This window comes from Pollachius pollachius, assembly GCF_949987615.1.
Source record: "Pollachius pollachius genome assembly, chromosome: 16".
Lineage (NCBI taxonomy): Eukaryota > Metazoa > Chordata > Actinopteri > Gadiformes > Gadidae > Pollachius > Pollachius pollachius.
In genome coordinates, this window is record NC_136949.1 from 2401056 (window position 1) to 2422367 (window position 21312).

Here is a 21312-nt window from a genome sequence, read left to right on the forward strand (position 1 = left end):
CTGACCAAACGATTGGCTCTTATTGGTCGAACTCTCTTAGTTTTCACTTCCTGATGCGCTCCCATTGGCCAGAGGCTGCCTTTGGTTTATTTCCGGAAGTTAGTTGTTGTTGCTGTCAGACTTCCTGAAGAACCTCTCCGTCTCAGAACGCAGTTTCAAGGTAACGACGACCACCTCCACCTCCACCTCCCGACACCCCCAACCCCCGACCACCTGCACCTCAAGTTTCCCGCCTTTAATCCCGCGGTTTCACTTCTTCTCGTGTTTCCATCGCATTGACGTCTCGAGACGAAGCTAACGCTAGCTATCGCTGTAGCCTACGTCACGGAGCTCCTCTCCTCCTCCGACCCTGAAGCCCTCAGACACAACGAGCCTCTCTTTAAGATCAGACACAGCGACCCTCCTCTTAACATCTTGACATGACCATCTGAGTCGGTCGTCAGGGTGGCAGTGAGAGAGGAGCCGTGTCTCCACCGCGCACCTCTGAGCACCGCCTCACTGAATAACTAGTTTAGGACCCGGTCGCCTTAAAGTATTCATGTTCTGCTGTATCTTTAACGAATCCCTGTACACATTCAACCCACGGCGACTATAGGTTCCCGCTAACACTAGCTGTCAATCACAGAGTATAAATTGAGCAGGCGGGGTCGGGATGGCTGGGGAGGAATGCACCTGCCGTCCCGTAAGCAGCGGGTCATGTGACGGTACCCTGTGATGATGTGTGATAGTGTCCTGTGATGATGTGTGATGGTGTCACGGGACGATGTCCTGTGATGATGATGTTCTGTGATGGTGTCCTGTGACGGTGTCCTGCGACGGTACCCTGTGATGATGTGTGACGGTGTCACGGGACGATGTCCTGTGATGATGATGTTCTGTGACGGTGTGTGATGGTGTCCTGTGTTGACGTCCTGTGATGCCCTGGTCCGTAGAGCCCAGTCCAGGATGGCCCACTGGTTTCACCGAAACCCCCTGAAGGCGACGGCCCCGGTCTCTTTCAACTTCTACGGGGTGGCCGGAAGCCCTGCCGCCAACAAGATCTGCAAGTAGGTGACCAGACAGGAGGGATGTTCCAGGGCCACGGACAGGGAGTAGAGGCTGTGATAGTGGTTCACTAGTCGCTGGGTACAGCTGGCTGCTGCGGCTTCCTGCTGCTGAACCACCGGGACTTCAAGGCCTTGATGCTGGCGTTAAGGCCGGTCCCTGGATCTGAACCCCCTATCCATCATCTGTCCCTGTGTCACCTCCCTTGTAACCTTACGCTCCTTAGCACCTTACCTCCTACCCTCCTCCCTTATCCCCTCCTCACCTCCTACCCTCCTCCCTTATCCCCTCCTCACCTCCTACCCTCCTACCCTCCTCACCTCCTATCCTCCTACCCTCCTCACCTCCTACCCTCCTCACCTCCTACCCTCCTACCCTCCTCACCTCCTACCCTCCTCACCTCCTACCCTCCTCACCTCCTACCCTCCTACCCTCCTCACCTCCTACCCTCCTCACCTCCTATCCTCCTCACCTCCTACCCTCCTCACCTCCTATCCTCCTACCCTCCTACCCTCCTCACCTCCTATCCTCCTACCCTCCTCACCTCCTATCCTCCTAACCTCCTACCCTCCTACCCTCCTCACCTCCTATCCTCCTACCCTCCTCACCTCCTACCCTCCTCACCTCCTATCCTCCTACCCTCCTACCCTCCTCACCTCCTATCCTCCTACCCTCCTCACCTCCTATCCTCCTAACCTCCTACCCTCCTACCCTCCTCACCTCCTATCCTCCTACCCTCCTCACCTCCTACCCTCCTCACCTCCTATCCTCCTAACCTCCTACCCTCCTACCCTCCTCACCTCCTACCCTCCTACCCTCCTCACCTCCTACCCTCCTCACCTCCTACCCTCCTACCCTCCTACCCTCCTCACCTCCTATCCTCCTAACCTCCTACCCTCCTAACCTCCTAACCCTACCCTCATAACCTCCTACCCTCCTACCCTCCTCACCTCCTATCCTCCTATCCTCCTACCCTCCTCACCTCCTATCCTCCTAACCTCCTAACCTCCTAACCCTACCCTCCTAACCTCCTAACCCTACTACCATAATAACCCTTACCTCCTACCCTCCTTACCTCCTCCCCTCATACCCTCCTCACCTCCTACCCTCCTACCCTCCTACCCCTCCGCTCTGATCTCTAACCCACTAACCCAGGGCTCACCGTATCAGGCGTTGTTCTTCCAGGGCGGCCCCGCCCTGCCGTGAAGGAGTGGTTTTGGGTCCACAACATGACGTCACACACGTCACAGGACACTCCCACAGGGCCGCCCCAACGCCTGATTGGGTGGAATGAGCCCTAAGAGTGAGGGAGGAATGGCCTTCTTAGCTTCCTCTGGTCTGATACCGCTCCAACTTCGAGAAACAGAGTCCAACCCCCGTTTGACCTGCTGTGTAATGTTTATCTCTAGTGTTGACGCTCTTTGTCGGGACATAACCATTGACCACCCTCCACCCATAGAACAAAGGACCTAATGTTTGAGAGCTAATGTTTTGTTATGCTACCCTTGGAATATTGAGTAGCTCCTCCCAGTCTTGAGTGTCTGCTCCCTGAGTGTGCTCAGACTCCCCTCTAGGGGGCACTGGCTGAAAGACGGTGCTTGCTGTCCATGTGGTTTATGAACGTTGTGATCCACAGCAACCTGAGGACGGACCGGGCGCGGCTGCTGGAGATGTTCACAGACGTCACCTGCAACCCGGACATGATGAAGAACGCCACCGACGCCTACTTTTCCCTGCTCCAAGGTAGAGTCAGGGCCAGGGGTGGGGGGGGTCTCTACTTTAGATACCCTTCTGTAATAGCAACTAGAGATAGACCGATATGGTTTTTTCAGGGCCGATACCGATACCGATTATTAGTAGTCAAGGGGGCCGATAACCGATATTTGGAGCCGATATTAATTTACAGAAAAAGGGAAAAGATTGGCGTCAGAATTTTGAATAATACAAACTCCAACACTTATCTTCATTCATGAAGTTGTTTAATAAACACAACAGCTTATCAGATTTGCAACAAAACACAATTTAAACAAATAAATGGCTCACTAAAATTTTTCTGAACTGAAATATTAATCTTTTACTTATCTTTCTTTTAAGTTCAAACAAAAACAAATAGTGCAGGGTGTTCTAATGTAGTTAACTGAAAATTTAAATGAATAAATAGTTCCCTAGTTAAACAGCCATTATTGCCCAACAGTTTTCTCTCAGACAGACGGTGCTTTGCTGTCAGTTTCTGCAGCTTCTCATGTGGCTTACACACACACACACACACACACACACACACACACACACACACACACACACACTATTCTCTAGCCATCCCCTCATCGTGCTTCCCTGCAATAAAACTAACTGAATTTTTCTCTATCTATCGATCTATCTATCTATCTATCTATCTATCTATATCTCTCTCTCTCTCTCTCTCTCTCTCTCTCACACACACTTCTTACTTTGATCACTGACTATTTCCCTATCAATATTATCAGCAACCTTGTTTCAAGTGATTCAACCGTTAAAAAACACTAAATAGCCTGTAGGATCTTCACTTAAATAATCAGTGTTTATCATAGGAACAGACAGCTGCTGCTAACGTATTGGGCCTCACAGTAACGTTAGTAGTCGTGAGTTGTAGTTTCGCTACAGTCTGCTGAGCGTCTAGAGCCAGAGAAGGAGAAAGCGGACCGCTGGGCTAACGTTACGCTAAAAGCTAATCAGCCTTCACGTTAAAGCCTAAGGGCTCGAGGGGCTCCGTGGTTACGCAGTTGGATAGCGCATTACGCAGTTGTAGAAGTATAACCAGCGCTTAACGTGCTTCCCTGCAACAAAACTGGACTGAATTGAGTTTATTAAGTTTTTACTCTCACTCACACAGACTTCTACTATCACGGACTATTTCTATATCGATATTATCAGCAACCTTGTTCTGAGTGATTAACAGGCATGCCTGGACGTCAGACTGCGAGCAGAGCTGCCGCTTATGTTTATATAACGTCAATGGGCTCACAGTAATGTTACTAGTAGTTGTGAGTTGTAGAGGACTGGGATGTTTATTACAATTTCGGGAGAGGCTGTTGCCTTAACTTACCTCGAAACCAAACCAGACAAAACCTTTTCTCCTCTCCGTCGTTACCCGTCGTGGCTCTGCGTGTAACCAGAGCGTGTAACCAATCAGATGGTGCTGTGGGTGGGACAATGCTGGAGACAGCGTAGTGACAGCAGACAGAGAGGCGCGGCTGCATCAGAGCCAAAATAACCCAGTTTTAAATTGATCTCTTATCGGCCGTCGGATCAAAAAAAAGTCACTAGAGGGGTGTTACAGTAGAGTATCTACAGTGGAGTACACTAGAGTTTGAGGATGTGTTCACTGACTGCTTGTGTATTTCATCACCAATACACTGATGCTTTAAGTTCCTATGAGGTAGTTTAATGAACCTGTTTCTCTGTTCCCTAACATGTGATCAGTAATGAACCTTCTCCTCTGTCTGCTAACATGTGATCAGTAATGAACCTTTTCCTCTGTCCACTAACATGTGATCAGTAATGGACGTATTTCTGTCTCCTAACATGTGGATCAGTAATGAACCTGTTTCTCTGTCCCCTAACATGTGGATCAGTAATGAACCTGTTTCTCTGTCCCCTAACATGTGGATCAGTAATGAACCTGTTTCTCTGTCTCCTAACATGTGGATCAGTAATGAACCTGTTTCTCTGTCTCCTAACATGTGGATCAGTAATGAACCTGTTTCTCTGTCTCCTAACATGTGATCAGTTGTTTTGCCACTAACCGCTGGAGGCTTCTTGCTGCTCCCCAGGGTTCATCTCGTCTCTGGACGGGACCACACAGGAGAACAAGATGAGATTCATCCAGAACTTCAAGTGGACCGACACTTTGCAGGGGAACGTCCCAAGGTAGGCTCCTACAGAACCTGAGTGTGGGTCCGTGATGCCCCTGAGAACCGGGACCCTCATGCGTTGGTTCTACTGACCGCCAGAACGGGTCGAACCTGTCTCACCTCACTCCTCTGAACTCCGTTTCCCACAGTGCTCAACAGGACGCCATCTTCGAGCTGATCTCCATGAGCTACAACGTGGCCATTTGGTACACCAAGTTCGCCTCCCGCATGGCGGGCAAGGAGAAGTAGGTCCTCCCACCCGCGTATCACTGTTTATATATCATAACATCATCGTTTATCATAGTATCACTGTGTATATATCATAACATCATCGTTTATCATTGTATCACCATGTATATATCATACATCATCATTTATCATTTACATTTACATTTAGGGCATTTAGCAGACGCTTTTATCCAAAGCAACTTACAATTACAAGTACAAGAAGTGAAACAATATATCGCTGTCAGTACAGTTAAGATGTTCATAGAGCCAAGTGCAAGTACTAACAATCGCTAGGCTAACCCATTCCCCGTGTACAGCAATGCTAGCAGCTACTGCAGATGTTACATAATTAAGTACTATGAATAAGTGCAATGTAGATTAAGTGCGTACATTAAGTGCGTACATTAAGTGCCAGGACGTACAACATACAATGGTGGCCGGAAGGGGCTGGGTAGCTATGCAGAGTCGAGGTGAACTCTGAACAGGTGAGTTTTGAGTCTTTTGCGGAAGATGGTGAGTGACTCTGGGATTCTGACATCGGCAGGGAGCTCGTTCCACCACTGAGGTCCCAAAACAGAGAAAAGTTGTGACTTTGCTGATCGACCTTTGCTTGCTCTTAGCGATGGCGGTACCAGACGTCCAGCTGAGGTAGTTGAGCGGAGGGATCAAGCTGGGGTGTGTGGCTTTACTAATGCTTGGAGGTAGGCAGGGGCAGTTCCATCGACTGCCTTGTATGCCAGTACCATCATCTTGAATCTGATGCGAGCTACTACAGGGAGCCAGTGGAGGTCTCGGAAGAGGGGGGTCAAATGGGAGAACTTTGGTAGGTTGAACACGAGGCGCGCTGCCGCATTCTGGATGCGCTGCAAAGGTTTAATCGCAGAGGCAGGGAGTCCAGCCAGGAGCGAGTTGCAGTAGTCGAGGCGGGAGAAGACCAGTGATTGGACTAGAAGCTGAGCTGCTTCCCTTGTGAGGAAAGGCCGGATCCTGCGGATGTTGTACAGTGCAAATCTGCAGGATCGGGCCACCGCAGCGATGTTTGCGGTGCAGCATAACTTATTGTCCAGTACCACACCGAGGTTTCTGGCAGTTGGAGAAGGAGATACAGTGATGTTCTCAACAGTGACCAGTAAGTCCATGTGTGGGCAATCTTTCCCTGGCATAAGGAGGAGCTCGGTCTTGTTGAGGTTAAGCCTCAGGTGATGGGCAGTTGTCCAAGTGCTGACGTCTGCCAGACATTCAGATATGCGTGTTGCTATCAGGGCTTTGTCAGATGAGGGGAAAGAGAGAGAAGAGGTGCCGCAGGACCCTGTGAATATCAGGTCAAGTTGGTTCCCGGCCCTGTGTGTGGGGGGAGAAGGGGATAGTGTTAAGTCAAAGGTGGCAAAAAAGTTGGTTAATTCAGTTGAGTGCAACTTCTCTGGCAGGATGTTGAAGTCGCCAAGGATAACGAGTGGTGTGCCATTTTCAGGAAAGCAGCTGACAAGGGCATCCATCTCGTTGTAGAAGTCACAAAGGGCACCTGGGGGACGGTAGATCACCACAATGGAGAGATTAATAGGAAGGGTGACAGTGACAGCGTGGAGTTCAAAAGCAAGATCTGGCCAAGTGTTTTAGTGGAAGGACCTGGTAGGACCACATCGGCTAGATGAGGAGTCCGGTCCCTCCTCCTCGCCCTGATGGTCTTGGGGTGTGTGAGGATGAGTAGACGGTGGAGAGGGCAGCAGGAGTTGCAGAGTTCTCTGGAGTGATCCAAGGTCTCTGTCAGGGCCAGGAAGTGGAGGGTCATGAGGGACGCGTAGGCCGAAATGGAGTCTGCCTTCTTGACCGCTGTTTGGCAGTTCCAGAGTCCTCCCATCACTTCAGGGTCAGTGTAGGCAAAGGTCGTTGGATGGCACAGATTGGATGGGCTGCTCCGCCGAGCAGAAGATCTATGGTGGCGTTGTCTATGAGTGGAAGTCCTGACGATGAATAAAGTACGACACATAGCTACTATAGGGTGGCTTCCCTGGTCTTCCTCGATGGACTCCCACGGAGAGACTCCCTTAGTCTTTGTTTCCCGGGTCTTCGTTTGCAGGGTCCTGACGCTAATAATAGCTAGCCTCTAAATGCACAAGGTAGCTCAGACAGCCGTAGCTCTGCCCCCCAATCAAGCCTATTGTTGTCACCTTGTGACTGAAACTAGTCTCAACGACCTATTACTAAAAAACAACGACGGCAGCCAAAACTAACACAATGGCAATAGGGTTAAAGTTAGTACAACCAATTGTAATACATATATTGTAGTGTATATATCATAACATCATCGTTTATCATAGTATCACTGTGTATATATCATAACATCTTCGTTTATCATAGTATCACCATGTATATATCATACATCATCATTTATCATAGTATCAACATGTTCATATATCATAACGTCATAATTTATCATAGTATCAACATGTTCATATATCATAACATCATCATTTATCATAGTATCCTCATATCATTGTGTATATATCATAACATCATTGTTTATCATAGTATCCCCGTGTATATATCATAACATCATTGTGTATCATAGTATCCTCATGTATATATCATAACATCATTATTTATCATAGTGTCCTCATCAAATATCACCAAATGTCACATCACCACATCTCATATCACCATGTAGCATCTATACCATGATTGACAGCCTGGGATGTAATGGTTGACAATTGTGACCTTGGAACCGTATTTGTGTTAACGTCCCTGCTGTATTGTGTCTTGTCTTGTGTCTTAGTGTAACGGAAGCGGAGGCTAAAGACGTCCATCGAAGCCTGAAGATGGCCGCCGGCATCTTTAAACACCTCAAGGTGATGACCGCTAGCAGTCATATTAGCTTCATCTACAGTAAAGCTATCCTAGTGATAACTTATTTTAGCTACGGCTACAATGAAGATAGCCTAGTGTTAGTGTCTATTAGCTTTTCCTACAACAAAGATAGCCCAGTGATAGCTTCTTTTAGCTTCTTCTACAGCAAAGATAAGGTAACGAACAATAGCATCCATTAGCTTACGCTAAAGTATAGATAGCCTAGCTACAGCTTCTATAAGCTTCTCCTACAGTAAAGTTAGGGTAACAGCACCTATTAGCTGCTACAGTAAAGATAGCCTAGCGATAGCTGCTTTAGCATCTCCTGCAGTAAAAATGGTCATGAACGCTGAGTGAGAGCTTCAGTAAGGGGATGGGTGTCTCCATTCGGGCCTTGGGGGTGCAGACGTCCTCGGTGTGGTAGTCCCAACGACCTCTGGGGGAGGGACTGATTGTTCAGGAGGAAGCCCCCAGCCCTTCAGGAGGGCAGGGGGGCAGCAGACAGGAAAAAAACAGGACCACAACTCAGTCTTTAACGCTGCGCTGGTGTTTTCTACAGGAAGACCACATCCCCCGCCTCATCACCCCTGCAGAGAAGGGGCGGGATCTGGAGGCCAGGGTGATTGACGCGTACATCATCCAATGCCAGGCGGAGGCACAGGAAGGTACCTAGCATGTTAGCATCATTAGGTTCGGTATTGGTGTTGGTCCATGGGCCTGGTGTGGTCACATGGGTCTATTCTCCTGGTGTTGGTCCATGGTCCTAACATGGTTCCCTGGTTCTCGTCTTACAGTGACCATCGCGCGGGCCATCGAGCTGAAGCACAACGCCACGCTGGTCGCCGCCCTGTCCTACGAGACGGCCAACTTCTACCAGAGAGCCAGTGAGTCACCTAACCTTTGACCCTTCTCCCAGGGGAATGGTGATTGGTCGAGATCTCTCCCTGTCATCCCTCTCCGAGCTCCTGATAGGCCAGAGGAGAAGTCAGCAGTGGTTCATGAGGCATTAGTACATCACCAAACGGGAACAGATGTTCCCATAAAAGAAATTCCATCCTGATTCCTGAACTTCAGTTTCGACCAATACCGATATTATACCGATAAAGCGTGGAGCATTGTAATTACTAATAGCACTTGTTCTTATTGAAGAGTTCTCTTACGATGACCGCAATAAAGAGTCGGTTCACTTACTGTCTACAATTTTTATTGACATTGGTTATCTATAATACATTTGTATTCTTCTCTCTCTCTCTGTTCTTAGCTCGAACGCCCGTAGGTCGGTGGTGACGCGTTTCCCATTCCGACTTTCCACCTCTGACCGTTAACGAACGCAGCATAACACTGTCATGTTTGTGATGTTCTTTGTGTAGTAAAGGAGTCATGTGTTGTATCGGATCAGTGCATAGACTTGCGTACTCCCCAATACCCGATACTGCCAGAAATGCAGTATCTGGGGAATTTCCCGCCAGTGGTATCGGTATCGGAACAACTTCACAAACAGGGGCTCTCTCTGTGATATGATTACAGTCCTTTTGACCTGGCCCTCTAGTGGCCTCCTATGGGACTGCAGGCTGACCCTGCCCTCTAGTGGCGTCCTGTGGGACTGCAGGCTGACCCTGCCCTCTAGTGGCCTCCTGTGGGACTGCAGGCTGACCCTGCCCTCTAGTGGCCTCCTGTGGGACTGCAGGGTGACCCTGCCCTCTAGTGGCCTCCTGTGGGACTGCAGGCTGACCCGGTGAGCCCTGCTGTGAACAAGGGCTCCGTTAACCATGCTGCTCTGTTTTCTAGACCAGACGCTCCACACTTTGGAGCCAGAGTGCAGCAATAAGTGGAAGAAATACTTCCAGCTCAAGATGCACTTCTACATGGCTTACGTAAGTTATGGAACAGTTTTAGTCCTCCTGTCAGTGACAACAATAAGTTAGTCTTAGTTAACCCTGTCAGTAACACAACAATAAGTTAGTCTTAGTTAACCCTGTCAGTAACACAACAATTAGTTAGTCTTAGTTAACCATGCCTTAGTTAACTATTTCTTAGTTAACCCTGTCAGTAACACAACAGTAAGTTAACCCTGTCTTAGTTAACCCTGTCTTAGTTAACCTGTCGGTACCTCTTGAAGTGTGTTTGAGGGGTTTTAAACCTCCTGGTTGTGTGATTCCCTTGTGTAGCTCTTTATGTGTGTTTTGTGTAGCTCTTTTTGTGTCTGTTTTGTGTGTGTTGTGACTAAAGTGTGCGTGTCTGTCTGCAGGCGTACTGCTACCACGGACAGACGCTGCTGGCCAGCGATAAGTGTGGAGAGGCCATCCGCTCCCTGCAGGAGGCAGAGAAGGGTGAGTAACCACGCTAACTATAGCCCAGGTGAACCCCACTTACTATAGTCCAGGTTAACCACGCTAACTATAGCACAGGTTAACCACGCTAACTATAGCCCCGGTTAACCACGCTAACTATAGCCCAGGTGAACGCCGCTAACTATAGCCCAGGTTAACTGCGCTAACTATAGCCCAGGTTAACCCGGCTAACTATAGCCCAGGTTAACCACGCTAACTATAGCCAAGGTTAACCCTGCTAACTACAGCCTAGGTTAACCACGCTAACTATAGCCCAGATTAACCACGATAACTATAGTCCAGGTTAACCCCGCTAACTATAGACCAGGTTTACCACGATAACTAAAGACCAGGTTAACCATGCTAATTATAGACCAGGTTAACCACGCTAACTATAGACCAGGTTAACCACGCTAACTATAGCCCAGGTGAACCCCGCTAACTATAGCCCAGGTGAACGCCGCTAAATATAGCCCAGGTTAACTGCGCTAACTATAGCCCAGATTAACCACGCTAACTATAGCCCAGGTTAACCCCGCTAGCTATAGACCAGGTTTACCACGATAACTATAGTCCAGGTTAACCCCGCTAACTAAAGACCAGGTTAACCACGCTAACTATAGACCAGGTTAACCACGCTAACTATAGACCAGGTTAACCACGCTATCTATAGACCAGGTTCAATAGGTTAACTATACTAACTATAGACCAGGTTCAATAGGTTAACTATACTAACTATAGACCAGGTTCAATAGGTTAACCACACTAACTATAGCCCAGGTTCAGTAGGTTAACTATACCAGGTTAACCATACTAACTATAGACAAGGTTAAGCATGCTAACTATAGCCTCGGTTCAATAGGTTAACCACGTAACTATAGCCCAGGTTCAATAGGTTAACCACGCTAACTAAAGCCCATGTTCAATAGGTTAACCATGCTTACTATAGACCAGATTCAATAGGTGCTGGTTTATGCTAACTGGTTACTGCTGAATGTGTCCAGGCTATGTGGTTCTGGTTAATGGTAATGGTTAATGGTTAATTGTTACTGGTTGTGTCCCAAGTTACCAGCAGGCAGAGGAGCTGTATTAATGGTAACTGGTTAATGGTTCTGGTAACTGGCTAATGGTTCCGGTTACTGGTCAATGGTTTTGGTTCCTGGTTGTGTCTAGCCTAACAGTGTGCTGAGGTGCTGTGTTAATGGTTACTGGTTCTGGTCACTGGTTCATTTTAACTGGTTAATGGTTCCAGCCTACTAGTGAGCGGAGGAGCTGTGTTAATGGTTGTGGTTACTGGTTGTGTCCAGCCTACCAGCGAGCGGAGGAAGTGTGTTAATGGTTCTGGTTGATGGTTCTGGTACATGTTAACTGGTTAATGGTCCCAGCCTACCAGCGAGCGGAGGAGCTGTGTTAATGGTTCTGGTTAATGGTTCTGGTTGATGGTTCCAGCCTACCAGCGAGCGGAGGAGCTGTGTTAATGGTTCTGGTAATGGTTCTGGTTGATGGTTCCAGCCTACCAGCGAGCGGAGGAGCTGTGTTAATGGTTCTGGTAATGGTTCTGGTTGATGGTTCCAGCCTACCAGCGAGCAGAGGAGCTGTGTTAATGGTTCTGGTAATGGTTCTGGTTGATGGTTCCAGCCTACCAGCGAGCGGAGGAGCTGTGTTAATGGTTCTGGTTGATGGTTCTGGTTGATGGTCCCAGCCTACCAGCGAGCGGAGGAGCTGTGTTAATGGTTCTGGTTGATGGTTCTGGTTGATGGTTCCAGCCTACCAGCGAGCGGAGGAGCTGTGTTAATGGTTCTGGTAATGGTTCTGGTTGATGGTCCCAGCCTACCAGCGAGCGGAGGAGCTGTGTTAATGGTTCTGGTTGATGGTTCTGGTTGATGGTCCCAGCCTACCAGCGAGCGGAGGAGCTGTGTTAATGGTTCTGGTAATGGTTCTGGTTGATGGTTCCAGCCTACCAGCGAGCAGAGGAGCTGTGTTAATGGTTCTGGTTGATGGTTCTGGTTGATGGTCCCAGCCTACCAGCGAGCGGAGGAGCTGTGTTAATGGTTCTGGTAATGGTTCTGGTTGATGGTTCCAGCCTACCAGCGAGCAGAGGAGCTGTGTTAATGGTTCTGGTTGATGGTTCTGGTTGATGGTCCCAGCCTACCAGCGAGCGGAGGAGCTGTGTTAATGGTTCTGGTTAATGGTTCTGGTTGATGGTTCCAGCCTACCAGCGAGCGGAGGAGCTGTGTTAATGGTTCTGGTTGATGGTTCTGGTTGATGGTCCCAGCCTACCAGCGAGCGGAGGAGCTGTGTTAATGGTTCTGGTAATGGTTCTGGTTGATGGTTCCAGCCTACCAGCGAGCGGAGGAGCTGTGTTAATGGTTCTGGTTGATGGTCCCAGCCTACCAGCGAGCGGAGGAGCTGTGTTAATGGTTCTGGTTGATGGTTCTGGTTGATGGTCCCAGCCTACCAGCGAGCGGAGGAGCTGTGTTAATGGTTCTGGTTGATGGTTCTGGTTGATGGTTCCAGCCTACCAGCGAGCGGAGGAGCTGTGTTAATGGTTCTGGTTGATGGTTCTGGTTGATGGTCCCAGCCTACCAGCGAGCGGAGGAGCTGTGTTAATGGTTCTGGTTGATGGTTCTGGTTGATGGTCCCAGCCTACCAGCGAGCGGAGGAGCTGTGTTAATGGTTCTGGTTGATGGTTCCAGCCTACCAGCGAGCGGAGGAGCTGTGTTAATGGTTCTGGTAATGGTTCTGGTTGATGGTCCCAGCCTACCATCGAGCGGAGGAGCTGTGTTAATGGTTCTGGTAATGGTTCTGGTTGATGGTCCCAGCCTACCAGCGAGCGGAGGAGCTGTGTTAATGGTTCTGGTAATGGTTCTGGTTGATGGTCCCAGCCTACCAGCGAGCGGAGGAGCTGTGTTAATGGTTCTGGTTGATGGTTCTGGTTGATGGTCCCAGCCTACCAGCGAGCGGAGGAGCTGTGTTAATGGTTCTGGTTGATGGTTCTGGTTGATGGTCCCAGCCTACCAGCGAGCGGAGGAGCTGTGTTAATGGTTCTGGTTGATGGTTCTGGTTGATGGTCCCAGCCTACCAGCGAGCGGAGGAGCTGTGTTAATGGTTCTGGTTGATGGTTCTGGTTGATGGTCCCAGCCTACCAGCGAGCGGAGGAGCTGTGTTAATGGTTCTGGTTGATGGTTCTGGTTGATGGTCCCAGCCTACCAGCGAGCGGAGGAGCTGTGTAAGGAGTACCGGCAGACCAAGGGCCCCGGCTCCACCGCCCGGCCCTCGGAGCAGCTCTTCTTCCTGAAGCTCGGAGCGCTGGTGAAGAACACGCTGGAGAAGTGTCAGCGGGAGAACGGCTTCATGTCAGTACAAACCCACACACTCGCACAACTACACAAACACACGTACACACGCACACTTATGTTGTCCTGTAATACCACTTACTTCCACAAGGTGGTGTATTTGATGTTTTGTCATTTTATATAATGTAATATAATGGTATTTAATGTTAATAATTATCCTGTAATACCAGCTACTTCCCCAAGGTGGTGTATTTGATGTTTTATCATTTTATATAATGTAATATGATGGTATTTAATGTTAATAATTATCCTGTAATACCAGCTACTTCCACAAGGTTCCTGAAGAGGCGCCCCAGCTGGAGCTGAAGGCGAGCTACGGGCTGGCCGAGCCGCTGGCCTTTGAGCTGCCGCCGCTCAGCGAGCAGTGGAGCCCGGAGGTGCTGAACACCTTCGACCTCACCAAGGGGGCCAAGAACGACAAGGTACTGGGCGGCATGCTGCAGGCTACATGATACATGATATAGCGTCAAGGGTAGGGTGCTAACCAGACAACGACAAGAACGACAAGGCACTGGGCGGCATGCTGCATGCTACGTGGCGTAGCATCAAAGTGCTAACCAGACAACACACTGGTACGCTGCGACCTGGGCTGACAGAGTACTGGTGTACGAGTGAACTACATCACTGGTCTGTTTGTGTGTGACAGAGTACTAGTGAACTACTTCACTGGTCTGTTTGTGTGTGACAGAGTACTGGTGTACTAGTGAACTACTTCACTGGTCTGTTTGTGTGTGACAGAGTACTAGTGAACTACTTCACTGGTCTGTTTGTGTGTGACAGAGTACTGGTGTACTAGTGAACTACTTCACTGGTCTGTTTGTGTGTGACAGAGTACTGGTGTACTAGTGAACTACTTCACTGGTCTGTTTGTGTGTGACAGAGTACTAGTGAACTACTTCACTGGTCTGTTTGTGTGTGACAGAGTACTGGTGTACTAGTGAACTACGTCACTGGTCTGTTTGTGTGTGCCGGTGTACTAGTGAACTGGTCTGTTTGTGTGGCAGTGTACTGGTGTTCTAGTGAATTGAATTGAATTGTTTATTTGATCCACAAAATTCCAAATTGCTTATCCTTTTTACATACAATCATGCATTCACACAGCATACACAACACAAACAAAACATTCAACAAAAAGAGGAAATGAAAATAATTACTTGATTTAAGTTGGTTAATATTATTCTGAGAAAGAAAAAAAATCATGTAAGACCTTGTGTCAACAAATACAATTTCAATTTCAAGGTAATTCCAAGCTACCATTGCTCTGTAGTGCAGTGTTCTCTGTCCGGCCCCGGTTTTATAAACAGGCAGTAGAAGTCTCCTCTCAGATGACTGACGTGTAGAGTAATTGTGCATATCATAACAAAACATCAAGCTATTAAACAGGCTTACAGGACTCTTTGCTGTTATTATATTTCTTAAAAAGTTGACTAGAGAGTAGTGTAACCTACGTTTAACTGGTAACCTATTCAACTTATTCAGCATCTAGCGTACCCTAGTTCTGTATGAGCTGTTGAGCACTATACGAGCAGCTTTGTTTTGAGCTACCTGTAGCTTATTACGATTATTATCTGATGTGTCGCACCATAGGACTGCAGTAATCAAGCTGAGATAGGACTAAAGCTTGCATTAATTGTTTAATTAGGCATCCTGGTAAATATGTCCTACAATATCTATTTGCAGCCATCCCTCTACCCATTTTCTTCAACATTTCATCTATCTGACTTGTCCAGGTCATTTGACTGTCAATCAGCACATCAAGTAGCTTAACTTCGGTGACCTGTTTGATTTCTTTATCATCTAGTTTTAGATGCAGTTTCGGCGCTACTCTCCCTCCACGTTTAGAGCGTAATACTATGCATTTTGTTTTTTTTATGTTAAGTACCATTTTATTTATGTTAACCCATTTCCTTATCAGCACTAGCTCTTCATTTAGAACCTTTTCAAGATCTCCTGGTGGCAGCGCTGCTGAATAAATGGTTGAGTCATCTGCGTACATAGCAATAGATGCATTGTTTAGAATTAAAGGTAAATCATTTGTAAATATTGAAAATAAAAGTGGCCCTAAACAACTCCCTTGTGGCACTCCACAGCTCATAACCCTCATTTCTGAAAAACCACCATTAAAGTACACACAGTATTTTCTATTTGTAAGGTAACTATTGATCCAGGCAACAGAACCCCTATCAAAACCATAACAGCACAGTTTATTCACTGATAATCTAGGGTCAAGAATATCAAAAGCGGCACAGAATTCTAATAAAACAGAACCAACTATCTTACCTGCGTCTATTCCTTTCAGCCAGTCGTCAGTCACTTGGGTTAGCACTGTAGCTGTGGAGTGCCCCTTTCTGTATGCATGTTGATGAGCTGTGTTCAAGTTATTTATACAGAAATAATTTTGTATTTGCTCATATACTATTCTTTCCATGATCTTGCTCATGGTGGGTAGAATGCTTTTTGGTCTCCTATTCCTCCCTGAGAGATTTTCTTTATTATCCTTTGGCAGTGGGATAATTTTAGCAATCTTCCAGTCTGCTGGGCAAATTGATTTTTCAAAACTTAAATTAATTATATGGCAGATAGGCAGAGCCAAGATATCTGCAACAGGTTTAAGCAACCTCACATCCAGGTTATCAAAACCCGCTGGTTTGTCCTTACTGATTTTTATTAATTGTTCTACTGTAGGCACCTTAACTTTTTCAAAGTGGAAACTACAACATTTATTCTTCATCAATTTGTTTGTAATGAGCCTGGATGAGAGCCTTAGACCCTTATTTTCTCCCTTCATACCATCATTTAATTTCTGGATTTTATCACTGAAATAAACGCTTGAATAGTTAGCAATTTCATCTGTTTGGTGATAAAATGGCCCTCTGCCTGTAAGAAGGACGGTGTAGATCTACCACTTTTTCCCATTAGTTGATTAATAACATTCCCCATGGTCTTGCTATCTATACTAGTATTACTAATTCTCTTGTGGTCATACATTTTCTTCTTGGTTTTACTCAACATTGTTACAAAGTTTCTTAGTTTACGATACATTCTCGTTCGCCACCAGATGATATTGCCACTGCCTTGTCTCTATCCCTCTCCACCATGTGTGCTTTAAGTTCCTGATCTAACGAAGGAGACATTGTGTTGAGCGCTGTTAACTTCCTGACAGGAGCTTGTTTATTCACGATTGGGAGTAATAAACTGTCAAACGCACGCAGAGCAAGATCAGGGTCTTCCTTCTGTATAGCATCAGACCAGTCAACCTCTCTTACTTCATTACAGTAGATATATTCATTAAAGTTTTTAAAGGTTCGTTTGAAAATAACTTTCTGACCCTCCTTGGGTATTTTCGTCTTTCTTCCAATAGCGATAAGGTTGTGGTCGCTGCAGCCTATGGGAATGGAAGTTACTTTTGAACACAGCTCAGAAACATTTGTAAATATTAAATTAATACAAGTTGAGGATTTGACTCCATCCGCTCTACTGCATATTCTTGTAGGCTTCTTGACTACTTGTGATAAATTAAATGTATCTGCTAAAGAAAGTAATTTAGCTTTAAGCGGGCACCCTCTTACATTCCAGTCTATATTTAAGTCTCCTAAGAAAACCATTTCATAATTTGCATCACACGCTTTGTCCAGTACTTTAGATATATTGTCTGACATATAAGTACATTCTAGTTGCGTTCGGAGGTCTATAGCAGAACCCTATTAACATTGGTTTTATATATGGAAGTTGAACTTGCAGCCACAATACTTTCACCTCTTTACATCCTAGATCAGGGGTTTTCAAAGTATGAGGGAGTGAGCCCCCCCTCAGAGAAAAAATTTCAGCTGAGCCCCCCCCCCCAAAGAAATGTTCTAAATTCCTGTGTTTTGAAAGATCTTGTAATTATTTTACACATTTTATACATCTCTGATCATATTTTAAACATCTCTGATCATATTTTTTTGAAACATTTTTGAAACATTTTTAACATATTTTTGAAACATTCTAAACATCTTCGTGCGTTTTTATAACACATTTTACCATCTTTATCTAAGCATGTTTTTGCTTAACGTTTTTGCAATACATTTGAACATCTTAATGTGTAAACTGCCAGTTTATCCTCCTTTTTAGCTCACCTCAACTTTAGTGGGAGCAATTAGTTTGCGTAGCTGTGTTCGAAATCGTTCCCTATCACCGATACAGTGCACTATAGGGTGCTCGCCATTTTGTAGTGGTGGTCGAATTCTCAGTGGTAAATTTCATGCACTATAAAGTGGACTTAAAATACCCAAAATTTGAGAGAACATACGATGTTCCCTACATGTTACTCCCGTATACCACAATGCAATGCGGTCGTGTTTTTCCGGAGGAGAAGAAGAAGCTGAACAATACCGAAAACAAATACATTTAATGATTGAGTCTCCGGCTTTCGTTTAGAAATGTCAACAATTTATTTGGGATTTAACATAGAAAATGTTACATTCAAAATTAATAAAAAAAACGGAAATGTAACATTCAACATCAATACAACCTCCAGCTTTCCTCGTGAGTGCCCGGTTTGTTTACATGATGTGGGCGCATCTGTCTGCGTCACACAGATACCCGGCGCATTTACTGACGCAAATGACGTTGAGAAATTTTCAGCGTAGTGTACGAATTCTCGTTTGTTTGTTCCCTATATAGTGCACTATATCATAAACACTATATAGGGAATTGTGAGTGAGTGAAATGGGAACGATTTCGAACACAGTGCGTCTTCGTCTTTGTGTTTTTTCTGTTAGTTTTTCTGGGTTGTTTTTTTTCTATCTCTGGCGCCCCCCAGGGTAGGCGCGCCTCACAGTTTGAAAACCACTGATCATTACTTGTTTTCACTGGTATATGATCTTGACAATAGATGGCTACCCCACCTCCCCTTGTTGTTCCCCTATCTAGTCTATACATATTATATCCCTCTATTTTCAGTACGTCACTATTTATTGCTGGATTCAGGTGTGTATCTGATATTGCAAGTACATGTAACTTATGTTCAGTAAGGATTTCAGAAACATCAACAATTTCATTACGTATACTACAAATATTCAAGTGACCCAACCTCAATCCCTTCCGTGGTGAAATGGGACTATACATTAGTGGTGTACACCAGTAACAGTTTTAACCAACATGACTTTGTCTCACCGTAATTAGAGCTATCCTCTGAACAAAACCTCTTAAACACACAACGCAAACACTCCCCACCCAACCATCATCCATCCCCACCGCCTCCCAGCCCTGCACGCATCCACTCACACACGCGCAGTATGCAAAACGCCAGCTCCAAACAGTCAAAGCCCGAGGTCTGTTTGTGTGGCAGTGTACTGGTGAACTGGTCTGTTTGTGTGGCGGTGTACTGGTGAACTGGTCTGTTTGTGTGGCGGTGTACTGGTGTACTAGTGAACTGGTTTGTTTGTGTGTGCAGGCCAAGGCCAAGCCGGAGGAGGAGGTGAAGCCCATGAAGGAACCAGACCTGAAGCCTCAGAAGGACACCGGCTGTGTGGTCTCCTAGAGCGACCTCTGACCCCTCGGAGCCCGCGTCTCAGCCAATCCCCTTCCTCCAGGAGGGTTCCTTCTTGTTTCTCTCCATGGTGGCGGGAGGGCGGTCCATACTGTAATATTATCCCAGAGCTGGAATCATCTTCTGCTGTCTGCTTTTTAACCCACAAAGTAAAAGTCCCCTCCTAGCCTAGCCGCCTAGCCTGCTAGTCTAGCCTGTTAGCCTCCTAGCCTAGCATCCTAGCCTAGCCTGCTAGTCCTTTCCCAGCCACAGGGGGAGCTCCTGGCCTCAGTCTACAGGGGAGGACTTTTACTTTGTGGTCCCAGAACCTCCAGCTCTCTCAGTAAGAGTTACGACCCCTGGTATTAAGGTAACCAACCCTTAAGGTACCCTTCCCCCTGGTCTTAAGGTAGCTCACGCCCCTTAAGTAGCCGACTTAAAGTCACAGAGGTCCTGATGCTGTCGGTCTTTGTTCTTCACGGTAGGTGAACAGAGAGTTTCAGACACTCAGACCTGAACAACACTTTTTAAACGATATTGCAGATTAGTATTAATATTATCAGCATGCTCTTAACAGAACCTCTGCCCCCCTCCCATGCGGTGCGACCATAGCCCACACACCTGCGGCGGTAATGTTTGACCCTGGCTGACCGCAGGTGTGTCCCTATATGATGACCTCATCATGAGCGCCCAGCCACTCATTAAGGATCCTTCAACAATAATCGATAACCGACCTGCCTTCCTTCCCGGTGTCAGCTGAGTGGTCCCACAGGTGGTCCAACAGGTGCCACCGGGAACCAAACAGAACCCCAACAACCACCGAGACAAATCTATGTGTGGTTTGAATCGTCTCAAAGCAGTCAAGCTTCTTTTAAAGTTTTGGTTCTTTTGGATTCTCCTCCTCTGCTGTCTTTCTTTTTATACTCGAGGTAGCATCTCTTATTTAATGATTCTGTTTCCAAACTCGATATAAGTGGGTTACGATGTTGAGTCGTATATAAGTGATGATTTGGGGACTTTGTAATATACCCCCTATTAATATTAGCCTTTTAATGTATTTCTCATGTTTAATGATAGATTAGATTTGTTTTTTACACTATACACTAAATGTTACAATATAGCATTGCTTGCCAACCAAGTTTCCAGTCCAGCTTGTTTTTTAATTCTCTGGCCACACTTAATGGTCACCAGCTGTTGCATTACCTGTAGAACTCATTACAATCTTGTTAAGCAGCATACCCGAGAAACACCTGAAGGTCTCGTTAACAGTCTTGTTAAGCAGAAACACCTGAAGACCTCGTTAAGCAGTATACCTGCAGAAACAACTGAAGATATCGTTAAGTCTCGTTAAGCAGCACACCTGTAGAAACACATTGAGGTCTTGTTAACAGTCTCGTTAAGCAGAAACACCTAGAGGTCTCGTTAACAGTCTCTTTAAGCAGCGTACCTTTAGAAACACCTGGAGGGCTCATTAATCAGCGTACCTGTAGAAACACCTGGAGGGCTCGTTAACAGTCTCGTTAAGCAGCCGGGAAGCACTGCCTCGAATGTATCAGAGAGTTCTGCATAACGGAACAATCACAACATATATCCAGAAGTCTAGGCGAGCGGGGAAATGTACATTTTGTATTTATAAGATGATGTCATGTTCTAAGATGTTGTTTAATCGTTGGAAGGGAGGCTGTTTAGAAGTGGTGTCCTATAACCCGTAGAAGTGTTCTCCGCCATCGTTCCGCAGGGGGAGCTGTGGCAACACGACCGGACAATACTAAATCCTTATGCTACTTCCTGTCGTGTTTATACATCAGCCTATCAGGAGGCCTTTTGCACTTTGTGTTCAGTTATCTGCGGTCAATTGATCTGAAGGAAGTAGAACTCCTAGCACGCCGTGTTGCATCATAAGATGGTTTGCAAACAAAACAAAAAACCTGTTGCCTATGCTGTCAATCATCTTTAATTTTTCACAGTATTTAATGATCAGAATAAGTTGTATTGATTGATTACAATAAAGCTCATTATCCGGTGAAAACACGTCTGGCCTCATTCCTGCCACTCAAACAAGTGCCCGACCTGTGTGGGTACAGTGTGGGCGTGGCCAGCTGGGCGTG

At 46.5% G+C, this 21312-nt stretch overlaps 1 protein-coding gene across 1 annotated transcript; it reads left to right on the plus strand.

The window, feature by feature from the left end:
- Positions 1-92: 92 nt before the first annotated feature.
- brox (BRO1 domain and CAAX motif containing) lies at positions 93-21222 on the plus strand. Its single transcript, XM_079753252.1, has 13 exons — positions 93-160; positions 933-1046; positions 2681-2787; positions 4854-4950; positions 5084-5179; positions 7936-8008; positions 8566-8671; positions 8801-8890; positions 9795-9880; positions 10255-10336; positions 13542-13692; positions 13955-14114; positions 19130-21222. The coding sequence occupies exons 2-13, from the start codon at positions 946-948 to the stop codon at positions 19214-19216; spliced, it is 1236 nt and encodes a 411-aa protein (XP_079609378.1). The 5' UTR covers positions 93-160; positions 933-945; the 3' UTR covers positions 19217-21222.
- The last annotated feature ends 90 nt before the right edge of the window (positions 21223-21312 follow it).

What these genes read in the sequence shown, in the direction of transcription:
- brox (XM_079753252.1), top strand. Translation starts at nt 946, where the DNA reads ATGGCCCACTGGTTTCACCGAAACCCCCTGAAGGCGACGGCCCCGGTC. An exon ending in CTACTTTTCCCTGCTCCAAG is followed by an intron (nt 2,788 to 4,853) that starts GTAGAGTCAGGG and finishes GCTGCTCCCCAG; the next exon opens with GGTTCATCTCGTCTCTGGAC. An exon ending in CAACTTCTACCAGAGAGCCA is followed by an intron (nt 8,891 to 9,794) that starts GTGAGTCACCTA and finishes TCTGTTTTCTAG; the next exon opens with ACCAGACGCTCCACACTTTG.